At 44.1% G+C, this 25,573-nt stretch overlaps 1 protein-coding gene and 1 pseudogene across 1 annotated transcript in view; both read right to left on the bottom strand.

Annotated features, from left to right (window-relative positions):
• Nucleotides 1-312: 312 nt before the first annotated feature.
• On the bottom strand, nucleotides 313-6,978 carry LOC119243976 (patched domain-containing protein 3-like; annotated as a pseudogene).
• An 8-nt stretch (nucleotides 6,979-6,986) lies between these two features.
• Nucleotides 6,987-25,573, bottom strand: part of LOC119243975 (patched domain-containing protein 3-like) — a 35,897-nt gene continuing 17,310 nt past the window's right edge. The window contains exon 5 of the mRNA XM_054695464.1: nucleotides 6,987-7,047. Within this exon, the coding sequence (XP_054551439.1) occupies nucleotides 6,987-7,047 (61 nt within the window). The remainder of the gene's footprint in view (nucleotides 7,048-25,573) is intronic.

The following is a 25,573-nucleotide window of genomic DNA, read 5'->3' as shown; positions in this document are numbered from 1 at the left end:
GTCCCAGTATGGAAATTAAGTAATAATAATTTGAACCGTTATATAGTAATGCATATAGGAAGTACAGTACACATAACATCCCACTGATAGCATATATAATGTAGAAAATTCTTAATTCCAGGCAGAAAGGCTAATGATAAGAAGGAAAAAAATAGAAAAAAATGGAAAGTTTTACCTTATACGCAATTTTTATAGTTTACATTAAAGAAGACAACACTTCCTAATTGAGTAAAACTATTTTAATGTAGGACTAATTAATTTTTCTCAGGATTTTTTAAAGAACAGCTTCGAATGAGATTTCCAAATCAAGGAAAACATGCCTTGTTTTCAGTTTATCAACTATCCTTAATAGAGCGTTTTTACCAGACTGTGTTGGGGCAGTCAAGAATTCTATCATTGGGCACTGATTTGTTAGTGGATATTCCAACAAATCTTCAAAAAATGGTTAAGAATACTGAAATAAAAACTGGGCCATGAATAGCCCCCAATGCCATGACAAACAACATAATTTTAAAACATGTCCTGAAGATGTATGTGTTAGCTACAGATTAAACAGTCACTCCTATTATTGTTGACAGTGCACTTTGTAACACTGCATAACCTAGCAAAAACAATGCCTCAATTGCTTTTTGGTTTGCTGAGGGTTTAGAACTGGAAACAAATGCATATGAAATATGTGCACAAAAATCAAAACAAAACCCTGTACAAATCACAAGATTCATCATGGATACGGAATAAAGGTTGACATGCCAGTATCCCATGAAACCTGTTATTCCTACAATCACAGACCCAATAGAAAAAGTGACCCACAAGGATCACAATGGGTGGGGAGTTAACAATAAAGAAACAATGAACATAGCTACAGATGCAAAAATGACACTTCGAATAGTGTTTTCTAAGATGGTAGAATATTGATCAAAATAGATAAATGCTGGGTTATACACCATTAGGGGAATCTCACATCTTTTGGCAAAACTTTGCAATTGGAATAACATTTTCTTCTTACTGCATGAAGAAGAAACACCCGTGGTGTGAATGAAGGCCCAGGAAGAAGTAATCTCATGTGATGATGAAATGTTAATATATGTAAAAATTGTAAAAAGACTGTGGGTAACCAAATTGTGGAGCACACATACAATGGAGCACAGAGCCATCGAGTGGAATGAAGTTGTCACATGTGCACAAGGACAAACCTTGGAAGCATTATGATAAGTGAAATAAGTCAGTCACAAAAAAATGTATGATTCCATTGACATGAAAACCTAAGAAACGCAAATTCATAGAAAGAATAGAGTCAAGGTTATTCAGGACTGGAGGAGAGAAGAGCAGCAGCAGCCACTGCTCACTGGTCACAGAGTTCCTCCTTCAGGTTATGAAAGATACTGGAAACAGTCACGAGAGTACGCAGCCTTGGGGATGTGGTCAATGCCACTGAACTATACACTTAAAATGGTTAGAATGGCATGTGATACGTTAAATATCTTACAACAAACATTTTCAAGTTTAAAAACTAATAAAAGTTTTTTACCTGTAGCATGACACGATTGCAGATAATATGATCAGAAGGTATGCCGTGTAAAAAAAAAAGGGATCACTGTCCTAGCAGTCGCCTCAAATTCAAGTTTCCTAGAGAGTGATGTAAAGTAGACCACCTGTCGTAAAAATACACGCAGGTAAATAACATTTAATTTCAATATTTGTGTATGAGTGACAAGATGTATCAATATATTATAGCTTATTGATTGAAACATGTTACAGTTTGGTAAAAGTTTAAAATATGTGAATTATGATTTTAGAATAAAGGTAATAAAAAATGTTCCCCACCAATCCATGCCATGCTTTCTAAGATTTCTTTCAAAAATCCAATGTTTGGGCCTCCCGTGGTGTTGCAGCGGTTGAATGGTGGGCTGTGAAGCTGTCGGCAGCCTCTGCAGTGCTGGTTAGATCCCAGGCCACCAGTGAGGGTCTCACCTGATGAAACAAACCTCTCCTGCCACACCCACTGCTCCCCTAAGCAGTGTATTTCGTCAGTCTGCCTGTTCTGTTCCCCGCACTGGCTCTGGTGAATTCTCTGACCCTCCCGGCATCTGACTGTGCCCAGTGCTTGTATAAATAAATATATCTCTTTTTTTTTTGAAAAAAGCCAATGTTTAACATTCCTGAGTATACAAATTCTCAATTTTCTCTAATACTGTGTAATCATTAATAACTGACAAAATTTTGGCTTTTTCTAAATGACAAGTAGGTTGCTCTCTTTTGCTATTTAAGTACAAAGTATAATTTCAGCAAGGTCTGCTATTCAAAGCCTTTTCCCAGCAGGTGTCTCTCACCAGGCCTGGACAAAAGTATTAGCAGGTTTGCTCATCATCTGAGGTGCATTGCAGGATGCTAGAAAATACTTGAGAAATCTGAGCTAGTTGTCCTTTTCAAAAACACTAAGGAACATCAGCTTAAAGTTTGTTTTTTCTTCCAGTGCCACCAAGCAATTTTTCGGGAGCTCCAGAAACAGCACAGACGTGAAGTGAGAGCATTCTGACTAGAAAACCAAAAGGAACCCTGAAGATCAATGTCTGCCCTGAACACGCCCAGCCCTGGGGTGTAGAATGAATGTTTCCCACTAGAATGCGACCCAGTATATAGGCTGGCGGCTTCCCTTGGTGTCCCTTGAAGAAAGCTGGCTTAAGCATCAAAGAGAGTGGAGCAGAGCCGGTTCCAAGTCATGACATCCACCAAGTAGCCAGGCGCGGACACATCCCTGGGCATGTCTTACCCTCCCACCTTCTCCTCCCTCTAAACCCAGCCCCAGGCACCTGGATGTTCTTCAAGGCCAGGCACTTTTCAATGGAGTGAATTTGGTCCAGGAACTCGAGCAGCCACTTCTGGCTGTGTGTGCTGTCCTCGGGGTCCGCGGTCTTCAGGTAATACTGCAGCCGCATGGCCTTGGCTTGCAGGAGTAACCGGCTAATCCCCGAGCCAGGATCAAAGAAGCCGACTAAGTAGAGGGGAGCAGCGGAAGTGTTGTAAATAGGGAAGGTGATGCTTTTCAGGTCCATGTTGTTATTCTTCTGCCAGATGAACAGGACTGGGTTGGAGGGCATGCAGGTGCTCTGGTACCTGGCACACACCTGAGGGTAGAGTACCAGGGTTCCATCTCCCCAGGGCGCAGTCAGTGTCTGCATCTGCACCACCTCGTCCAGTTGACTGATTTCTGAGAAGATGACTTAATCCAGCAGATTGGCAGTGCTGCAGACTACCAGTATGGAGGCGAAGTTGACCTCGGTGCTGGACTGAAATGGGGAGAAGAGGTGTGACTCGTTGGTGGAGAAATGTGCCTGCACGAAGCGACGCTCGGCTTTGCCCGTGCTGCCCGAAGGGGTGTCCTGCTCCTCCAGGTTTTCTTTCATCTCCCGGGGCAGGGAAATCCACCTGGTGCCCAGGACAGCTGCCAGCACCAGGGGAGCCAGTAGGAGGAGCCATGGATGTGAGCCCACAGCCAGCCTGATCCTCCGGAAGCCCTGGGCGAGGGGCTGCTCCAGGTCATTGGAATGGCAGTGGGGCCACCCAGGGGGTGGCTGCTGCCCCTGGGTTTCCAGGACCGTTGAATCCCCTCTCTCAGACGGCTGGTGGGGTGGGTTTGAGGAAGGCCCCGAAGCCCAGCTAACGTCGGGCTCCTCCCTTCACTGGACACCAGGACCTGCTCTGGCTGCCCCGCGGAGGCGGGGAGCTGCTGGGGCCCAGTTGCCGCCTCAGGATCTGCTCTGCTCTCAGACTCTGGCTCGGGCCAGTCCTCCTGCTCTGGCCTCTGAGCCCCTGAAGCCTCCCCTTGCTCGAACCCCCCTTGGGGTGCTACCTTGGATTAATGGACACCCATTTCCAGAAGGACTGACCAGTTGTTCAACAGGAGAAAGAGAAAGAAGTGACTGGATGTTGCACCCAATCCCCTCCCCTCAGCAGCTTCCAGGAATCCCCAGGGAGGCTGTGCCAATGGTCACAGCTCCTGCGACCTTTGACCTCTGCTGTGCATGCTGCATGCAGTGGGGTGCTGCGAGGGGGGTACTTTGCTGGAGAGCCGGGTCTTTCCTGCTGGCCTAGTGGAGGGAAAGTGGTTCCAGGCGTCTCTTCACTCCCTCCCTTAGGATCCCCCACCTGAGGGGCCTTTATTTGCTACACTGTTATCAGTCCTGGGGTTCCCTCCTGTGGCCTGGCGGGGGTGTTGATATATCCGCGGAGAGAAGCAGAGGCCGGGACAGAAAGGGAGAAGGACACCAGAGAATCCCAGAGTGAAGACCTGCCGGGGCTTTTCATTTCATTTATTTATTTTTTTATATTTGTTTATTTTTATTCAAGAACTAGGGTACAGGCTAGATGCGCAAAGGGTGAGAGGATTCACCAGAGACAGAGCCGGGAGTGGAAAAGGCAGATTGACTGAAATACACTGCTGAGGGGAGCAGCGGGCAAGACAGGAGACGTGTGCCGCGCCATGTGGGACCCTCGCTGGTGGCCGGGGCCAGGGACAGCTCCACAGTGTGGTGCTCAACCCGCTGCGCCACTGGGAAGGCCCCACTTTCCATTTTAAAAGTGAAGAGAAATCGAAATACTAATAAAATGCTAGTCATGAAAGTTGAAGTAGTTAGATTACAATCAAGAAAAGTGGATATTCAGAAGAATAAAAATTATCGTAGAAAAAGAGGTGACAACATAGTGACAAATAGTTTGATTAATGGGGCAATCCTTAAATGTGCGGTGATTGTAGTCTCAAAATATGTTCTTAACATTCCAGAGCAGAAGAAAATAATGAATATTACCTTGCACGTGACTTAATTAGAGACTTGATAAATAGAGAAAATCAGTGCAATCCAAATGACTAAAATCAAAAATGAAAGATTACCATGGATCATTCTGAAATTTAAAACAATTTTAAGAAATTACTCTGAAAAATGGCATGCCAACAAATTGTGCACACTGGATGAAACAAATTCCTTGGAATAGCAACGGTACCAAGGCCGAATGGACAGACCTCTCTCTAGGAAGAGAATGACTCAGTCAAAGAAAAGCCTCTTTGAGCATGCTTTTAACTGGGCTTTGGAAAGGCGGGTGATGAACAGTTCCTATTATAAGGAAAACTGCCTGGCATTTTCCCATGTTTGCCATCACTTTGCATTAATAGTAATTTTTTTAATGTAAATAGAAAAAGCTTTTTCATACAGTCTCCAGATTATAAGACTACTCTATCCAAGAGTTTATGGGAATATCTTTTACAGTCTCTTAAGGGAGAAATAGATTTTGAAAGTTGGTTTTCCATAAAGTCATGGTTGAAAGGGGGAGGGGGTGTTGGCCTGTTGCTTTCGTGGCCTGTGGACCTTTGGCTTCCCCGGGAGCAAGGCCACCTCCATCCTGGCTGCATTCACTGCCTCCAGCCCGTGGTTGTCGTCGGGGTCATGGGCTCGCTCTGTGTGTGCTCACACCTCTGTCTCCCGCCTTCGGTCTCTGCAGGCCGGCCGGGGCATTGCCGGCGTGATGGCCCTCGGCCCCTGGGCCTTCTGCGCTTTGCTGGCGGCCTTTGGCCCGACCCCGGGGTCTCTGCCGCTGGCCTGCGCCGGTTCTCCACCCACTCCCAAAGGCCCTGGGCCCTCCTACCTGGGCCCCCTGCCTGCCAGCCCAGGTGACCAGCGAACCCACCCGAGTGCACCTGGCCGTCTGTGCGGGACCCCGCTGCCCCCAACACGCACACATAAACGCGCTTGCCCGCGGGCACACACAAAGACACACGCACACACCTTGCGCACACACAGGGCCAGCTTGGGGTTGGCGGCCTGCGCAGCCCAGCACTCCGGGCCTTGGAGCTGGCGGGCAGCTCGGCAACCACCCTGCCTCCACAGGCTGGCGTGGCCTACCTCGGTACTCGGCCTCTGACAGCCCAGGCACCGGCAGACCCGCGTCCCCAACCCGGCCAGCGGCCCCGCAGGGCCTGAATGGATGCTGGCCGCCGCACCTACAAGCGGCCCCCTCCTCACCGGCCTGGGGTCCCCTGGCCCAGGGCACGGCCTGCCCCCAACCAGCTGACGCCAGCACCCATGGCCCTGCTGGGGCCGACCCGGGCACCCAGGACCCGGGTGGGCACTGTGGGCGGGCACCCAAACACTGGTGGGCTGGTGGTGCCGGCCAGGCTCCAGGAGAGAAGGCTAGTTCTGGCTGTACCACTGGGGGGCCATGGGTTTCATTTTTTTGGTTCTGGGGCTGGCAGTGGGCCCTGGGTGCACCTTTGGCCGGCCACTGTGTAGTTTGTGCTGTGTATTTCTTGGGCAAGCTTTGGGGTTGGGCGACTATTTTTGGAGTATCAGGAGTGGGTAGAGTGCTGTGGATTATGGCAGAATGTAGGAAGGTGATGACAACAGCTAGGAAAACAACCCAACTGCTTCAAACACTGATGAATCTACCCATGTTGGGGTTTGCCTTTCATTTGGGTAGAAAGCAGGATGTTTGAATTTAAACGGGTCAATTAATCCTTGGAAAACTGGGCAGGGATGAAGGGGTGGGTGGCCACAAGTAGATGGTACTCAGGGCCAGTCTCCTATCCCAGCGGGCACCTCCCCAGGAATGGCCAGAAGTTGATGAATCCCTATTGCAGTTGGTGCAGGCCATATACGAAATAGAAGAGACCTTAGGTAATATAGCGCCTGTGAGGCAGCAGGGGCTGTAAGCGGGTGGTTCTACAGCTCTGTGAGAGTCTAGACGCAAAGAGTGATCCAGAATCCAGCAACTGCAGGATTAGAGGCAAGATCTGCAACAGTGTTTGGTGATTCTTGGGTAAGAAGTTCAGAGAAACCAACCCATCTTTATGAAGACGCCCGACTCCTTCTCAGGAGAGGATGAGAGGGAGTGTGGCCCTTTGTCCAAGTGTCATCCAGTAGTGGCAAACCAAGCTGCCACCTCAGAGTTTCCAGACTCCTCTGGAGAGTAGGAGAAGGCTGGCTCCATGTTCCGGCTCACCGGGTGGTGTCTGAGAAAGTAAAGCGAATATGGTCCATGGCCCTGGGGTTGAGGCTGCTAAAACAGCACAAACGACAGAATTTACTGCATACCGACCATCCACCCAGGTGGAACTGGTGGACTTGGGCAACAATTCTGCCAGAAAGCAGGGCAACCGTTGGCATCGTGGCTGCTACATTTGAGGGATGTGGGGATGGAATGGATTATTTGTATGGCACAAGAGATGGAGAGACTGGCCTCAGGGAATTACACCCATCCTTGAGACAGAGGCTGCAGAACAGACGGTGGTATGGCCAGGGCAATCATATCCTACTGGAATGGATAATGGCTGCCATACGAACAGTATGGGATGATGCAAGAGATGTGCCAGAGACAGTGAGCACATGGCAGAGGTATGTCGAGCTGTACATGTACTTCAGGAATTGGGGATGTGGCAGGCCCTGTTCAATGTGAATACTCGTGGTCCCAATGGTGAGCATTTCACAGCAGGGATGAGAGATTTGGTATTAACAAGTGCCTTGATGTCCTCATTTGGATACCCTCATGGCAGTTCTTGCACCCTATGTGGAACGTCAAATACACAATGTCACAACAACGATAGCTAGCTTGGGTGAAGTCAAGAGCCAGCACTCTCAAACTCAGAAAGGAATGTGCATAATTGTTGAACAATCAAGAGGAATGCCGAGGAGGGCAAGGAAGCTTCTTCGCATCACCCAACCTGTAAAAGTTACCCGGAATCAAATGTGGACAGATTTAGTGAGAGCAGGTGTAGATCACACTAAAATACATGCGAAGCTCAGTGCATACTTGTTAGAATTACGGAAACAGCTTCAAGAAGACCAGAGGCTCACACTGTTGAGAAGGATTGCAGGCCTCAGGCATGAGCCCTCCACCTAGAAGACCACCTGCTGCCGACCCCATCCTTGGGTGATGGCCTGATCACTTTCAAATAGGTTGAGGGCCAAGGAACCTGTACACAGGGGATGGGCAGGGACCTGGGGCCACATGTGGAGCTAGCCATCCTCTGGTCCCCAACTAATGTGCAAATGGTTTTAGATCTGGTAGACACAGAAGGAGAATGAACTATGCTCTATGGAAATCCAGAAAAATTTCAAGGGCCTGCTTATAAACATTTGATGGCTATGGAGGCCTGAGTGTCAAGGTGACAGAAGTGAGACTATCCCTGGGGTTTGGGCGAATACCCCTGAAGGAGTATAAAGTATATGGATCGCCCATCCCAGAGTACATCCTGGGAGTGGATGTACTACGTGGCTTATGGATAGAGATCACAGTGGAGAGTTTCTCCTTAGAGTGTGTGTGATAAAGGCAGTGGTGCGAGGACACGCTAAGCATCTGCCCATACAACTGCCAGTCCCTAGGTGAGTGACTAATACCAAGCAATCTCGGCTGCCTGGAGGCCACAAGGAAATTATGGGCACGATATCAGAATTAGAGAAAGTGGGCATTGTGCATACAGCCCACAGCGCCTACAATTTGTCCATGTCTGGCAGTCCTGTGGGACCCCACTCTGCAACCTATCTGTTGGCAGGGCGGCCACAGTCCTGGCTGCCTTCCACGTCCTCGGTGGTCTGCACATGGAAGGGGACACCCAGGGCTCTGATGACATGTCATTTAGAGCAGCTGCTGTGTAGATGACAAGCAAGCACTAGAGGTATTGCGGTGTCCCAGAGATTTCAGTCCAATTCCTTCAATGTGGATTCAATCCTCACCCATATCCACTGAGTCTTCTGAACAGCACCTGGGCTTGTCATTTTCACAAGCATCAGTATTCTTCCCATGGAACAGAAGATTTCCATCCATTCAAATGTCCTGCCAAAAATGCAGTTCCTCGAGGCCGAGGTCTCCAGATTGTTTGGTTTTGTTCTTTAGGTCAAGTCGCATCCCAGCGAAGCAGTTGGGAGAGCAGAAAGGGGCTCTGGTGCAGCGTCGACACCCCATTTGTGTGCTGTCTTGGCCAGTAGGATATGATTGCCCTGGCCATACCACCGTCTGTTTCCACACGGGGGCAGCAAGGCACCATGTCCAGCCTTTGGAAGCAACAGCTGGGCTCTGGTTTCGTCAGGGGGGAGGGGCCTCTGAGGGAGGCAACTGTCATCCCTTGGGACAGAGGCAGCAGACACCGAGATGACACAGCGCGGACGAGGAGGGTGAGCGTGCGGTCCATCAGAACAAGTGTGGGATCCAGACACCCCACTGGTGATGAGGACAGCCCAGCACACATGCCTCAGGAATATCCTCAAATGTGTCTCTGAGGCGCCCGCTATGTTGTGCGTGAGACTGGGCGTTCTGGGCAGACAGATGGAGGTAAGAGATAAGACAAGTGCGTGGGATGGGCCCCCCGCCCCAGCATTGTGTGTTCACAGAGCTGGATGGCAGCTTCCTCCAAACAGAACGTGCTGGAGTCAGCCCCCTCCGAGGAGGCCTGTGGGACCGAGCAGAGACCAGGCGCCCCCCACGCACAGCGGCTCACTGTGTCTCCAGGAGCCAGAGACTGCCCGGGCACTTTTTGGAGCAAACTTGGGCTCTGGGGCGCCCCTGAGTGTGCGAGGCGGGGTGTACGTGAGTGTGTGTGCACGTGTGTGTGTGAGGGGGGGGAGATGGGGGTAGGGTTGTGGGCCTGGCCATGCCACATGAGCCCATGGGGGGCAGCCCCCCGCCCCCCGCGGCACTGGGGCCAGCTCTGCCCCTGGGTCCCTGCGGAACCGCCCACGCTGTGACCCCGGGGCCCGCGGCAGAGGCACTGGCTGGAGAGCCCAGAGCAGCACCAGCAGGCGCCTCTCCCTGGGGCCGCTGACGCTGGGCGGCTGTTGGCTCCAGCCGGGCAACCAGGAGGCATTTCTCGGCACATGTCGGGCTCCGTCCCTGAGCGGGAGACCCTGACCCTGGCTCTGCTGACACTGACTCTCAGCGCGTCCCCCCCAACCCTCGCCTCTCCCTGGGTGAGCGCTCCGGGCTCCTCTGCTAAAGAATGCTGGGAAAAGCAGTGATAACAGATAACATAATAGATGAAATGAAAGTACAATTAAGCACTCTCGAGGACACAGAAATAAAAAGATCCAAAACAGAAAAGGAAAGAGAATTATGAATGAAAAAGACTGAAGAAAGACTTCAGGAAATATCTGACTCCATGAGGAAAGGAAATATAAGAGTTACAGGAATCCCAGAAGGAGAGGATAGAGATGTAGGAACAGAGAAAATATTCAAGTAATAATTGAAGAGAACTTCCCAAACATGAAGAAGGAGCTGAAAATAAACATGCAAGGCACAAGAAGAAAACCAAACTTCCATGATGAAAGGAAAAATACAGCAAGACACATAATAGTAAAGCTCCCAAGAATCCAAGACAAGGAAAAAATAATGAAGCTGACAAGAGGGAAGAAATAGATAACATACAAAGGAAAACCAATCAGACTGACATCAGACTTCTCTGAAGAAACACTACAGGCAAGGAGAGAGTGGAGGGACATAGTCAACAGACTCCAAGACAACAAATACCAACCAAGAATACTCTATCCTGCAAAGCTTTCCTTACTCTATGAGGAAAGACTAAGGACCTTCCCAAACAGAAACTCTGGAATTTCAATATGACTAAACCCCCACTCCAAAAAATACTACAAGGAGTCCTAAAGCCACAACCAACAGTGGGAAAAATAACAACAAAACTAATTAAATCAGATGAGTAAAGTGGCAGGATACAAAATCAACACGCGAAAATCAGTAGCCTTCCTATAGACAAACAATAAATCTGAAGAAGAAGTAAAAAAAAAAAAAAAAAAAAATCACTTTTATTATTGAAACAAAAAAAAATCAAATACTTGGGAATAAACCTAACAAAAGAGGTAAAGTACCTATACAAAGAAAACTATAAAACACTGTTAAAAGAAATAGAAGACACAAAGAATTGGAAAGACATCCACTGCTCATGGATTGGAAGAATTAATATTAAAATGGCCATCCTACCCAAAGCAATTTACAGATTCAATGCTATTCCAATAAAAATTTCAATGACATTCTTCAAAGAAATATGACAATTATTGATGAAGTTCATATGGAATCACCGAAAACCCCGAATAGCCAAAGCTCTACTGAAAAAAAAAAGAAGGAAATGGAGGCATCACACTCCCAGACTTCAAACTATACTACAAAGACATAAGCATCAAAACTGCATGGTGTCAGAACAGGAACAGACACATGGATCAATGGAACCAAATAAAAATCCAGAAAAAAACCCACACATCTATGGTCAACTAATCTTTGAGAAAGGAGCAAAAAAATATGCACTGGAGCAAGGAAAGTTTGTTCAATAAATGGTGCTAGGAAAACTGGGTCACTACATGCAAAAGAATGAAGCTTGACTACTATCTCACACCATGCACAAAAACCAAATCAAAATGGATTAAAGAACTAGACATACGACCTGAAACTATAAAATACATAGAAAGAAATGTAGGCAAAACACTAAATGACATGCACCTCAAAGACATCTTTACAGACACATCGCCCAAAGCAGTGATAGTGAAGGCTAAGATAAACAGCTGGGACTACATCAAATCAAAGAGCTTCTGCACAGCAAAAGAGGCAATAACCAAAACCAGAGAAACCCCAACGACTGGGAGAAAATTTTTGCACACAACACTAATGACAAAGGAGTGATCACAAATATCTACAAAGAGCTGATGAGACTCAAAAAAAACAAAATAGTCCAGTGAAAAAATGGGCAGAAGAGCTAAAAAGAAACTTTTCCAAAGAGGAAATGCAAATGGCCAACAGGAATATGAAAAAATGTTCAACATCCCTTGTAATCTGGGAAATGAAATCAAAACTACCATGAGATACAATCTTACACCAGTGAGGATGGCACATATTAAAAAAAACTAGCAACAACAAATGTTGGCGAGGTTGTGGAGAAAAAGGAAATCTCCTGCATTGCTGGGTGTGCAAACTGGGCTAACCACTATGGAGAGCTGTGTGGAGATTTCTTGACCTACTAAAGATGGAGCTTCCCTATGATCCAGCTATTCCACTCCTAAGTATTTACCCAAAGAACACAGAAATATTAATCCCAAAGGGCACCTGCATACCTATGTTTATAGCAGCACTATTTACAATAGCTAAGCTATGGAAACAATCCAAATGCCCAAAAATGGTGACTGGATCAAGATGATGTGGTACATATACACAATGGAATATTAGTCAGCAATCAAAAAAGATAAACACTTGCAGTTTGCAGCAACATGCATGAACTAAAAGGGATCGTGCTCAGCGAAATAAGTCAGAAAGAAAAAGAAAAATACCGGATGGTCTCACTCATAACAGGAATTTAAAAAACCTAAATAAGGGACCAGGAAAAAGACTAATTAATACAAAGTAAATATCAAAATCAACAAGCAACTATAAACCAGAGACACACTTTGGAGGGGTGGAGAGGAAGGACTAGGATCAAAATAAGGGGGGGTGCAATTGTGTGGGGAATATAACCCAAATGAAAATGCATACATTGTACAAAGATGAAAAATGGTGTAAGAATTATATAAAATAAAATATTAAAAAATATATAATTCTTTGGGCTTGTTTTTTTTTCTAGCTGCTGCTGAATTTGAGTCTGTATCCTATCAAGCTTCTCCTCTAGGATCTACTGATGAATCAAATCAAGATTTGCTTTGGAAAACATCACAAGAATATGTACAGATTTTGAAGAAAATTTATATGATCTGAAAGCTAAATAATGAAAAAATTTCCACTGGGCTGTTTACATAACACTGTAATTGTTTCTTACATTTCATTAAAGGAATATTAAAATTAAATCAAAAGGAATATTAAAATATTTTTGTGTCATGAAAATGTGTATAGTATTTCTATGTGTGTGTCTAGTTCATATTTTATTGATTATTAATTATGTCAGGTCACATAAGTTGAGTTACCTGCACTGGGAGGTTATGATATGCACTAAGAGGTTAAACAGGTGATGGCAGAAAGTTCAAGAGTTCTACCTGACCTAATACCTTACCACATGAGGGTGCAGGAGGCACCACTGCCACCATCACCCTGGAGATTTGTACATTTCATATTCAAAGAGTAAAAATAGTTCATTGACACTTAACTAGCATCATGTTTAATCCATGACCTATGAAAACACATAATTTCACAATCTTCAGCACAAAAGAAGGTATTTTCTGGCCCTTGAACTGCCTACAGTTAAGTAGGGTCTTCGAGGTTCCCCCCACCACTGCTGTTATTTTTGCATGCTCATCTCTAGAAAGTAAGTCACTTTTCCATTCCTGCATTTAATTTGCTGCAAGGTTTGGAGTATAAAATTTGTCCTGTTTCTAGCTTCAGCATAGAAGATATAATCCTGATTTCCGTTTTTTTTTTAGTTGACAACTCACTTTTTTTTTTTTTTTTTTTTTTTATAGAGGCATGCTTTATTTATTTGTTTGCTGGTTTGTTTGTTTGTTTTGTTTATACATGCACTGGGTACAGTCAGAAGCGCGGGAGGGTGAGAGAATTCACCAGAGCCAGAGCGGGGAGCAGAGCAGGCAGAAGGACCGAAGTACACTGCTGAGGGGAGCAGCGGGCGGCAGGAGAGGTCTGCGCGCCATGTGGGACCCTCCTCTGGTGGCCGGGGAGCAGCCGGGGATCGAACCGGCGCCGCAGAGGCCGCGGGCAGCTTCGCAACCCAGCGCTCAACCGCTGCGCCACCGGGGAGGCCCTGACAACTCACTTTTAAGAGTGACATCAAGAATCTGTGTCTACATAGCATTTTGTTTCTTAATGTTTCAGCCTCTCAAAAAAAATAAATAACTGCCTGGCATACTTGTTTAGTCAATGAATGGCATCATGAAAGGTATTGCTGAGAAGAACGCCGCACAGATTCAAAACTGTATCTAGATATTTATAGTTGAAGGGGGGAAAATCTATGAAAAATCCCCATCTAGAGACCCAAATGTAAAGTATTGAAAGTTCCCCTATTTTTTTTCTCTTTTCAAAGAGCATTAAATGAAATACTGTACAATCAGATCATAGCATTCTACCCAGAGTGTGGTGAGTATGCAGCAAATACTGGCTTTTGTGATTATTTTTTCACCCCACTCAGCACATGTTTTGTTGTTGTTGTTGTTTTGTTATTTATTTATACAAGCACTGGGTACAGTCAGAAGCTCGGGAGGGTGAGAGAATTCACCAGAGCCAGAGGGGAGAGCAGAGCAGGCCGACTGAAGACGTGCACTGCTGAGGGGACCAGTGGGTGGCAGGAGAGGTCTGCGTGCCATGTGGGACACTTGCCCGGTGGCCGGGGATCAAGCCGGCGCTGCAGAAGCTGCGGGCTGCTTGTCAACCCAGAGTTCAACTGCTGCACCGCTGGTGGTGCCTCCTGCTCCCTCATGAGGTGATGTATTAGGTCAGGTAGAACTCTTGAACCTTCTGCCATCACCTGTGGCGCTCAAAGCCTGTGCCTATGTAATACCTTCTTGGTCTTTATCTCTCCCCTCTTCAACTCATTTTTTCTCTTTTTCCTTTTCACCTTGCTGTGGCCAACTCCACATATCCTTCAAGTTCTCTAGTATTTTCATCCTTCCTGTTAATAAGTAGTACAAATTCATTTATCTATGCATATTTATGTATATAATTCCTAGTAAATATTAAGTACATTACTAAGCTTAACTAAAAATACCACATCAAGTTAGACGAAGAGGCCCTATCTACTAGTTTAAGTGCATGCCACTGAAACATGATTACTTGTGGGGAAATCCCTTTAATATCAGGAATTGACCTGCCCAGACTGTACAATGCAGAGGAAGGACGGCACCAATCCATGTTACCATTTTGCATTCATAAGAATACTCATCAGGAAGTTGTTGGCATATTCCTCCAGTCTAGTCTATAAAATGTGGGAATTGGTACGACATCTTGGATCATGCTATTTCTTGATCAATAAGAATTGATCAATCTTATTTCTGTGATCAGTAATTTCCTTGGAAGAAGAACAACCTTCCTATAGCCCTATGCTTTCTGGAAGTCAATCTACACTTTCAAAGACTCAAAAATCAAGTCGCTGCTGTTTCCAGTGCTTTGGACCATCTCTCAAAGACATTTATTGATTGTCATGTTAATGCCTGGAAAATGTTTTAGAATCTTTTTCCATGAATACATTACCCCAGCATTCAGAATTACGATCCGCCTGATTAAAAAAAAAAATCAAGTATAATCATAAAACATTTTTTTTTCGGGAAACTGGCACTACCTGGTTGAAATAACGAGTCTGATTGTCAAGGAAAGAAGTATCTACAGGGCCTCCCTGGTGGCGCAGCTGTTGAGCGCTGGGTTGCAAAGCTGCCCGCAGCCTCTGCAGCACCTGTTCGATCCCCGGCCACCAGGTGAGGGTCCCACATGGCGCTCAGACCTCTCCTGCCGCCCACTGCTCCCCTCAGCAGTGTACTTCAGTCCTTCTGCCCGCTCTGCTCCCCGCTCTGGCTCTGGTGAATTCTCTCACCCTCCCGCGCTTCTGACTGTACCCAATGCTTGTACAAATAAATTAATAAATCTAAAAAAAAAGAAAAAAGTAACTACACATTAGCAATATTCTAAAAGAGAAAGTGACTTTTGAGTGTTCAGGAACACGGGGAAATTGTTTAAGGTAGTTCTGATTTTGACAATGATTCTTTAATAAAAAAAGATAAAAATGTTTACTTCATAACCACAAGAGGACATCAATTTCCTATTTTTCACAGTTTAGCACATTTCTGTTTTTAACTTTTTCAAGATTACAAGGATTAGGAAGGTTTGGTTAGCATCTTCCCTTAAGTATGGACTCAGATTATAAAACCACGATCACTGCAGCAAATAGGGATTTGTGAGTAGAAGTCCAGCAAGGTGGCGGCAGAAAGAAGAAACCAGGCTTGCACCCTCCAATAATTACAACTAAACTGCAACAGAAAAAAAAGTGGGTATCCCTGAAAGGTCCGTAGGTGATAAATCATGTCCATACATCTACCCAGGGAAATATCAGGGCTATGACATGGCACCAAGCCAATGATCCTGACGCGATGATATATTGTACTAAATAAATGCAGTGAAAATGCAGAGTCTAATAACTATCGGCAAAGACTAGACATAAGTATCGAGATCTTCAACTTAGGAGGAGAGGCTCATGGAGGTAACTGCATGCTTGACCCATTGTTTCTCCAGCATTCTGCTTCTTGGAGCCATTCATTTCCATGGGCGAACTCTAGGGTGGGTGGGTTAACTTCCAGATGGAGAGTCAGTCTCTGTATGTTTCTCCCTCTTCCCCCACCCCCAGCCCCGCCTCTCTATTCTTTCTGCCTTCTTCTTTCCCTCTCTCTCTTTACCAAGAGATTTGACTGGATCTCCCTTAATTCACTGTATGCACTTGTGGTGCTGAAGCCTGAAATTAGGGCATTTGACAGAAATCTTAGTACAAAACTCTTTGTACTCAAAGTGGGGCTGCTCATTCATCCTGATGGGTGGTCACATGGTTGTGCTGATGAAGAAAACTTTCTATGTGGTGTTGACTTTATTCTTGACTCTCATTAGCTTTCATCTCACCAGGGGCTGTACGTGTGCTGGGAGCTCCCAGGAGGTGGCTCGCACTGTGGAGACAGGCGTGTCCTGCGTGAGGAAGTGCTTCATGCCAGGTGCTGAGCGCAACAGCATCTTGCTGAGTTCACTTACATACATATAGATTTCCTGATTTCCAAAGGTTCTTTCTGAAAGCTCAAACCAATTGTTATGCCATAATGACTGTACTTTTCTTGGGAAAAACAGGCTCCATGAGCAGCTTTTTTCCCCACTATGTAAACTGGATCAGCTTTAACTTTGAAAGAATCCAGTCTGGTTTATTATAAACTCCAACTGACATTTTCTACCCTATTTTGGGACAGCCAGCGGCATGCATATTCTGGTAGAGCTATGGAAACATGGGCTCTCACTCAGCTCTAACAAACTATCAGGTAGAAAGCCTGACTTTTAAGCATAATTTCTACCTTGTTGATCTTCCTATGGGGCTTAAGGAAGTGAGAGAGAGAGAGTTCTCCATTTTTGGTGTGACAAGGAGGAGTAATATCTGAAAAGTTAGCATTTATGTTGGCAATCTGAGCATCCATTTCAAATAATTAAAAAAATAGGAATGACTTACAAAGAAAACTATGAATATCAGAAAAGGAAACACTCTTTAAAGTACAGGAATATGTAAATTAGAGAAGACATTATCCTAATGTGATTTGAAGTTTCGGTTGAAAACTTGTCAAATTATTGGCACCGGCCCCTCAGGTCCAGGCTCCCCACACACGTGTCCTTCACACCCTGTGGGGAATGGCTCTCAGGGCCACGCCCACAGCTTTACTGCTGACTTCACAAGTGCATGTGTCCTTTGCCACCATGGTCCAGTATTCCTGGTCACATGGTCTTTGTTTCCATTTGTTCTCAGCCTCGCTGGTTCTCACAGGCCCTCTTGCTCTAGCCCTCTGAGTGCACAGGGCTTCCACGTTATATTAATGTTTCAGCTGATAATTTCAACTGAGAACATCGGGTGAGAGAAACCTGGTTACATAAGGTAATGGATGCTTCCAACAGTCTAAAAAGGAGAAGGTTGAAGATTTACTGAATCATTCTCTTTATTTTCAGATATTTTTTTATTTTAACATTTATCATTTTTTACATTTTTGGACAATATTTGCTTCCCCCCAACCCCTAAGATTGAGTCCCCATAGAATTTCCTTCCCTAAGGCACCCTTGCACCATCACCACAGTCCCCAGTGCTCCTTCCTCCCTCCCTCTCACCCCTCTCCCTCCTCCTCCCCTGCAGTATGTCTCTGGTTTATAATTGTCTGTTGTTGCCTTGTTGTGTTTTGTTCTGTTATTATTATTTTTTTACACTGATGTCTTATTTGGTTCCCCTATATTCCTGTTATAAGTGTAACCATCCGATATTTTTCTTTTTCCTTCTGGCTTATTTCACTGAGCATAATTCCTTCTAGCTCCATCCACGTTGCTGTGAATGGCATGAGCTTATATTTTTTGATTGCTGAGTAATATTCCATCATGTATATATACACCACCTCTCCCTGATCCAGTCATCTATTTCTGGGCATTTGGGTTGATTCCAGGTTTTACCTATTGTAAATAGTGCTGCAATAAACATAGGTGTACAGGTGCTCTTTTGAATCACTGTTTTTGTGTCCTTTGGGTAGATCCCTAGGAGTGGAATTGCCGGCTCGTATGGTAGCTCCATTTTTTGTAGACCGAGGAACCTCCAGACAGCTTTCCACAATGATTGGACCAGTTTGCACTCCCACCAGCAATGTAGAAGAGTTCCTTTTTCACCACATTCTCGCCAACATTTGTTGTTGCCTGTTTTTTTGATATGTGCCATTCTTACTGGTGTAAGGTGGTACCTCAGTGTGGGTTTGATTTGCATTTCCCTGATTATCAGGGATGTTGGACATTTTTCATATGCCTGTTGGCCGTTTGCATTTCCTATTTGGAGAAATGTCTTTTGAGTTCTTCTGCCCATTTCTTTACTGGATTGTTTATTTTGTTTTTGTTGAGACATGTGAGTTCCTTGTATATTATTGTGATCAGTCCCTTATCAGTGGGATGGAGTGCAAATATATTTTCCCAATCAGTGGGGTGTCTCTCTGTTTTGGTTAATGTCTCTTTTGCTGTGCAGAAGCCTTTCAGTTTGATGTAATCCCAGGTGTTCATCTTTGCCTTCACTATCACTGCTTTGGGTGTTTTTAGCAGCACTGTTAACAATAGCTAAGCTTTGGAAACAACCCAAATGCCCAAAAATAGATGACTGGATCAAGAAGATGTGGTACATATACACCATGGAATATTACTCAGCATTCAAAAAAGATAAACACATGCAATTTGCAGCAACATGGATGGAGCTGGAAGGGAACGTGCTCAGCGAAATAAGCCAGAAAAAATAAAGAAAAATACCGGATGGTCTCACTCATAGCAGGAATCTAGAAAACTTAAATAAGGGACCAGGAAAAATAATAACTATAAGAAAGTAAAAATCAAAATCAACAAACAACTATATACCAGAGACACTCTGGGGGGTGGGGGCGGGGAGGGGAGGGATTGGGGTCAAAATAAGGGGTCGCAATTGTATGGTTAATATAAAAATAAAATACTAAAAAAATCATAAAAAAATAAAGAAGTTTCTGAGATGTATGTCTTGTAGTGTTATACCTATATTTTCATCTATATATTTCATGGTTTCAGGTCTTATGTCCAGTTCTTTTATCCATTTTGAGTTGATTTTTGTGCACAGTGAGAGGTAGTGGTCTAGTTTCATTTTTTTGCATGTGGAGGTATAGCGCTACAAACTTTCCATGTTCCACTGCATAGTCTTTGCTCCTTTGTCAAAGATTAGTTGTCCATATCAGTGTGGTTTTACTTTTGGGCTCTCTATTCAGTTCCATTGGTCTGTGTGTCTGTTTTTGTTTCAATACCAAACTGTTTTAATTATTATGGCTTTGTAGTATAGCTTGAAGTTTGGAAGTGTGACACCTCCTTTCTCCTTTGTTTTCATCAGTAGGGCTTTGGCTATTCATGCTTTTTGTGGTTCCATATGAATTTCATCAGTATTTGTTCTATTTCTTTGAAGAATGTCATTGAGATTTTTATTGGAATAGCAGTGAATCTGTATATTGCTTTTGGGAAGATGGCCATTTTAATAATGTTGATTCTTCCAATCCATGAGCAGGGGATGTCTTTCCATTTCTTTGTGCCGTATTCAATTTCTTTTAATGGTGTTTTATAATTTTCTTTGTATAGGTCTTTCACCTCTTTTGTCAGGTGTAGTCCCAATTATTTGATTTTTTCGGTTTCAGTTATAAAAGGGATGGTTTTCTTGATTTCTTCTTCTTCTGATTGATTGTTTGTGTATAGGAAGGCTACTGATTTTTGCGTGTTGATTTTGTATCCTGCTACTTTACTGAACTGGTTGATTATTTTGAGAAGTTTTTCTGAGGAGTTTTTAGGGTTCTCTATGTATATTATCATATTTTCTGCAAATAGTGATAGTTTGACTTCTTCCTTGCCTATTTGGATTCCTTGTATGTCTTTCTCTTGTCTTATTGCCCTGGCTAGGACCTCCAGTATTATATTGAAGAGCAGTGGTGAGAGAGGACATCCTTGTCTTATCCCTGATCTTAGAGGAAAGGCCTTCAGCTTTTCGCCATTGAGAATAATAGTGGCAGTGGGTTTATCGCATATGGCTTTTATCATGTTAAGGTATGTTCCTTCTATCCCGAAAACTTCAAGGGCCTTCATCATAAATGGATGCTGGACTTTGTCCAATGCTTTCTCAGCATCTGTTGATATGATCATATGGTTTTTCTTTTTCTTTTTGTTGTTGTGTTGGATTACACTTACTGATTTTCGTATGTTGAACCATCCTTGTACCCCTGGGATGAATCCCAATTGATCGTGGTGTACTGTCCCTTTGATGCATTGTTGGATTCTGTTGGCAAGGATTTTGTTGAGGATTTTTGCATCAGTGTTCATTAGGGAGATTGGCCTGGAGTTTTCTTTTTTTGTGCTGTCTTTGTTTGGTTTTAGTATTAGTGTAATATTGGCTTCGTAGAATGTATTTGGTAGTATTCCTTCTTTTTCAATATTTTGAAAGAATTTGTGTAGGATAGGCACTAATTCACTGCTGAACGTTTGGTAGGATTCATTTGTGAAGCCGTCTGGGCCTGGCCTTTTGTTTTTGGGGAGTGCTTTGATTACTGTCTCAATTTCTATGCTTGTAATTGGTCTGTTTAGTTGTTCTATTTCTTCTTTGTCCAGCTTTGGATGATATATCGTTCTAGGAATTTACCCATCTCTTCTAGGTTGTTGAATTTTTTGCATATAGGTGTTCATAGTAATCTCGATTATTCTTTTGTTTTCTACTGAGTCTGTGGTGATTTCTCCTCTTTCATTTGTAATCCTATTTATGTGTGTTTTCTCCCATTTTTTCTTTGTGAGTCTGGCTAGAGGTTTGTCTCTTTTGTTTTATTTTTTCAAAGAACCAACTTTTGGTTTCATTGATCTTTTGGATTGTTTTTTTAATCCCCAATTCATTTATTTCTGCTTTAATTTTTATTATTTCCTTTCTTCTACTGGCTTCAGGGTTTTTTTGTTGTTCTTTTTCTAGCTCTTTGAGATGTGAGATTTGGTTGTTTCTCTGAGTTCTTTCTTGTTTGTTGATGTGAGCCTGTATTGCTATATCTTTTCCTCTTATTACTGCTTTTGCTCCATCCCATAAATTCTGGAAAGTGGTCTCCTCCTTGTCGTTCAACTCAAAGTATTTTTTAATCTCTTCCTTGATCCCCTCTTTTGTCCAGTATTCTTCCACTAGTGTGGATTTCAGTGTCCATGAAGTGGGAGAGTTCCTTGTTTTTTTTCATGATTTATTTCTACCTTGATGCCTTTATGATTGGAGAAGATAGTTGGAATGATTTTGATCCTCATGTATTTGCAGATGTTTGTCTTGTGGCCCAGTATGTGATCGATTCTGGAGAATGATCTATGCGCACTTGAGAAAAAGGTGTACCTGTATTTTTTTGGGTGCAGTGCCCTATAGATGTCTGTTCAGTCCATGAGTCCCATGTCTTTATTTAGGGCTCTAGTGTTTTTGTTTATTTATTGTCTGTTTATTTGTTGATCTGTCCATTGGTGAGAGTAGGCTGTTGAAGTCTCCCAGTATATCTGTATTTTATTTAATTCTGTTTTCAGAGCAGTTAATAATTGTCTAATAAATTTTGGTGCCCCTTCATTTGGTGAGTATATGTTGACAAGTGTTGTATCTTCCTGATGTATTGTCCCCTTGATCATAATGTAGTGTCTGTCTATGTCTCTTTTTACCTTTTTTAATTTGAAGTCTATTTCATCTGATATAAGTATGGCTGTTCCTGCCTTCTTTTTTGGTCCATTTGCTTGTAGGATTGTTTTACAACCGTTTACTTGCAATCTATGTTTACCTTTTGTGGCTAAATGTGTTTCCTGGAGACAGCAGAAGGTTGGATTTTGTTTTTTAATCCAGCCTGCTACTTTGTGTCTTTTTATGGATGTGTTCAATCCTTTTACATTTAGAGTTAATATTGGTATGTTGGCATCTGTGTTTGTCATTTTGTTTGTCTTTTTGTGATTTTATTCCTTGCTTTACTCTGTTCTTCTTGTAAATTCCTCTGTTGGTTTTGGCTTTAGGACTTCTTGTAGAATTATTTGGAGTGGGGGGTTTAGTTGTAATGACTTTCGGGAGTTTCTGTTTGTCTGAGAAGGTCCATATTTTTTCTTTATATAGGAAGGAGAGCTTTGCAGGGTAAAGTATTTTTGGTTGGCATTTGCTGTCTTGAAGTTTGCTGAATATGTTATTCCATCCTCTTCTTGCCCATAATATTTTTCAGAGAAGTCTAAAGTTAACCTGATTGGTTTTCCCTTATAAGTTATCTGATTTTTCCCCCTTGCCAGTTTCATTATTTTTGGCTTGTCTTGGACTCTTGCAAGCTTTACTATTAGGTGTCTTGCTGTAGTTTTCATTGTGGTAATTGAGAGTTCTTCTCACTTCTTGTATGTTTATACTCATCTCCTTTTTCATTCTTGGGAAGTTTTCTTCAATTATCTTCTTGAATAATTTCTCAGTTCCTTTGTCTTTCTCTTCACCTTCCGGAATGCATATGACTCTTACATTTCCTCTCTTCATGGAGCCTGATAATTGTCTAAGAGTCTCCTCATACTGCTTCATTTGCACTTCTCTCTCCTTTTCTCTTTTCGCTTTTTTTTATTTCTGTATCTTCAATGCCACTGATCTGTTCTTCCATTTCATTGATTCCATTTTCATTGCTTTCCCCAGAGTTATTTAGCTCCTCTAGTAATCTCTTCATCTCCTGCATTTCTTTTCTTTCCTTTCTTAATATCTCAATTTCATTCTTAAGTTCAGTGATTATTTTTCTCAAATCATTTTTTTTTCTTTTTGTTTTCTTTCTGCTTTTTAATCATGATGATCATTAATTCTCTATCTCATAGGCTGAGTTCTTCCATGTCATTGTTGAGTGTGGTGTGTTCTCCTGCGGGCTTACTTGGTTATTTATATGTTTTCTTCTCCCTGTTGTTTGCTTTCTAATTAGTTCTATGCATTGGGACATTGTGCCACTGGTGTTGGCAGGCGTCGCTCTGGAATGCTCCTTTAGGGTTGCTGGAAACTGTTTACCAGACTGAGACCAGCATTGGTAGGCCAAAACTCCACCAGGGTATTGATGCTGTGTTGCTGGGCTCTGTCCCTTACAGTTCCCTCTGTCTGTATTTACTGTTCCAACAAGGAATAAACTAGTTGGTGATTTTGTTCTGGTCAGGAGATGGCGCCAGAGATCTGTACTTGCTTACCTGTGCTTTTTCCCAGTGGTTCTCTGAGAAATGGGGGGAGGGGGGTTACCAGGGTGAGCACCTCAACACAGGGTCTCTTATTCAAGCTGGGTGCTGTGTCTGCTCTGTGTTCACCCGGTGCTGTGCCCACAGGTGTATGGATTCCAATCCCTGACTTCTGCACTCTAGGTCTCAGTTGCAGGGCTATCAGATCCAAAATGCTGACTGTCACCCTGTGCAGTGCCTGCTGTTATGGCACATCCCATGCCCCGGATCCTGCGGATGGCTCTCAGTTTTAGGATGGGATCTTGCTCTACCTCTTATTTCCCTCCTCACCCCGGTTTGTGCTGCCCATCCTCTCTTGAAGCCTGGGGGTGTTTTTGGGATCCCTGGTTTCCAACTCTCAGAATGTTGGTGATTTTTTTTCTGGTTACTAGGTGGCGCCAGAGATCTTTTCTAGTGTCCTTCCAGAACTGTCTTTCTCCCCCATGGGCCCAGGGGAACAGGAGTGAGAGTGGTGTGGAGAGCCTCAAAGGCATGGGGGTGCAGGGTCTGACCTGTGCCCCACTGTCGTGGAGATTCTGCACCCCGAATTTTGTGCCCTCAGTTCCAAAGCCCTCAGATCCAGGATGCGGGCTGTGGCCCAGTTTAGTATCCACAGATATGGCGCCTTTTGCACCCTGCTCCCATGTCCAGGCGCTTGGTTTCTGATTACTCGGTGAGGGACATTCACCTCAATGAGGGCTCCAGCGCATCTCCCCATAGGCATGGGGACCTGGGCAGCTGGGATCCGCATTCTGCATATTCTTTTCAAGTGCACTGCTTTTCAGCACAAGCTTATGGGCTGGTCTTGGGCAATTTATAGGTCTCCACTGAGTCCTTATCTTCCTCTAATGGCGCAAGAGCCATTCACTCACCTCCGCAGTGATTCCTGCCCTGTTTTCCACAGTTCCAGTTCACAGGGTGCCGTGCCTGAAATAGTTCCTTTCCACTCACAGTCCCGCTTGATGTGTAGTTTGTTCTTGTTGGTTGTTTTTCCTTGTTTGTTTGTTTTCCTCCTTTCTGTTGGTCGGAGAGTGCTGACTTTGTTGGGTGGGGGAGGGTAGCCAGGTTCTGAGCTTTCCTCCCTTCTTGTCCTCTTATGACAACTTTCTTCTTCATGCAGTTTGCCAATCACAGTTTATCTTCCGCTTCCCAGTTCTCACAGGGACCAGCCATTTTTCCTCCCTATTAACTTTTTTTTTTTTTTTAATGGGAGGACTTACTCGCAGCATTTCCCCTCTGCCATGTTGATCTCACTCTGATGCATTCTTTGACATTGTGCTGACAATGCACGGATGAGATGAATGGTGAGTAGGGGGTGACTTTTCCTCCTGGTGGGAAGATGAGCTCATAACTATTGCCTTAAGAAACCTGAGGAGGAGTCCTCTGCTAGAGCAAGGAAGGAGGGGAGTGTACAAACAGACCCATTGGGAAGGAATGTGTGACATTATGGAAAGAAGGGTCCTGACACTAGCCCGCCCCTTTCCTGCTATCAGCATCAGCATTTATTTTCTTCTGTTTTCACAACGAACTTTGTGCTGAATGGTTCTCTAAAGGGCATCTTTTAATTTTAAATGCAGTGTTTCACAAACAGGCCCCATGGGTTTCCAAACCAAAAAGGAGGTCAGGCTCCTGCCATAGAAGCTTTGATCTTCATATAGCTCCTCATTTCTTCATCTTCAGTTACCTTCAGTGTAATAATGTGTGTTCAAAAAGCTATATCCAATGACACTTAAAACCCACTGAGATGTCCCATGTCTAGCTTAAAGTAGCTCTCACCTTAGGAGATTCTTACACTGCAGATTAAATATCACACCACATAGTCTGTCGAGGTCCATGCCTCCTGATTGTGAATAAGCATAGGAGGGTCCTTCCCTTTGGATTTTGCCGTTTTGTCTTTAGGCCAGATGGTCTGAGGTATTTAGGGAATAAAACAGGTTACGGTGGCAGTAGATAAAATAATTTCATCTCTTACTCATAGACACTGTCTCTGTAAGAAGTGGCAATAGTCTGTGCAGGCCCGAGGCTGGAGATGGCCAAGAAAATAGGTGATGGGGAGAGAGTAAGCTTTGAGGATGATATAAGGGAGGTCGACTACTTCTGCTCTTTTTAAAAGACACATGTAGAGTTATTGTCTCTATTCTTC

Source organism: Talpa occidentalis, unplaced genomic scaffold, assembly GCF_014898055.3.
Source record: "Talpa occidentalis isolate TD23 unplaced genomic scaffold, MPIMG_talOcc4v2.1 talOcc4.14, whole genome shotgun sequence".
Taxonomy (NCBI): domain Eukaryota; kingdom Metazoa; phylum Chordata; class Mammalia; order Eulipotyphla; family Talpidae; genus Talpa; species Talpa occidentalis.
The sequence above is the reverse complement of the archived record's forward strand: the minus strand, read 5'-3'. Positions and strand labels throughout refer to the sequence as shown.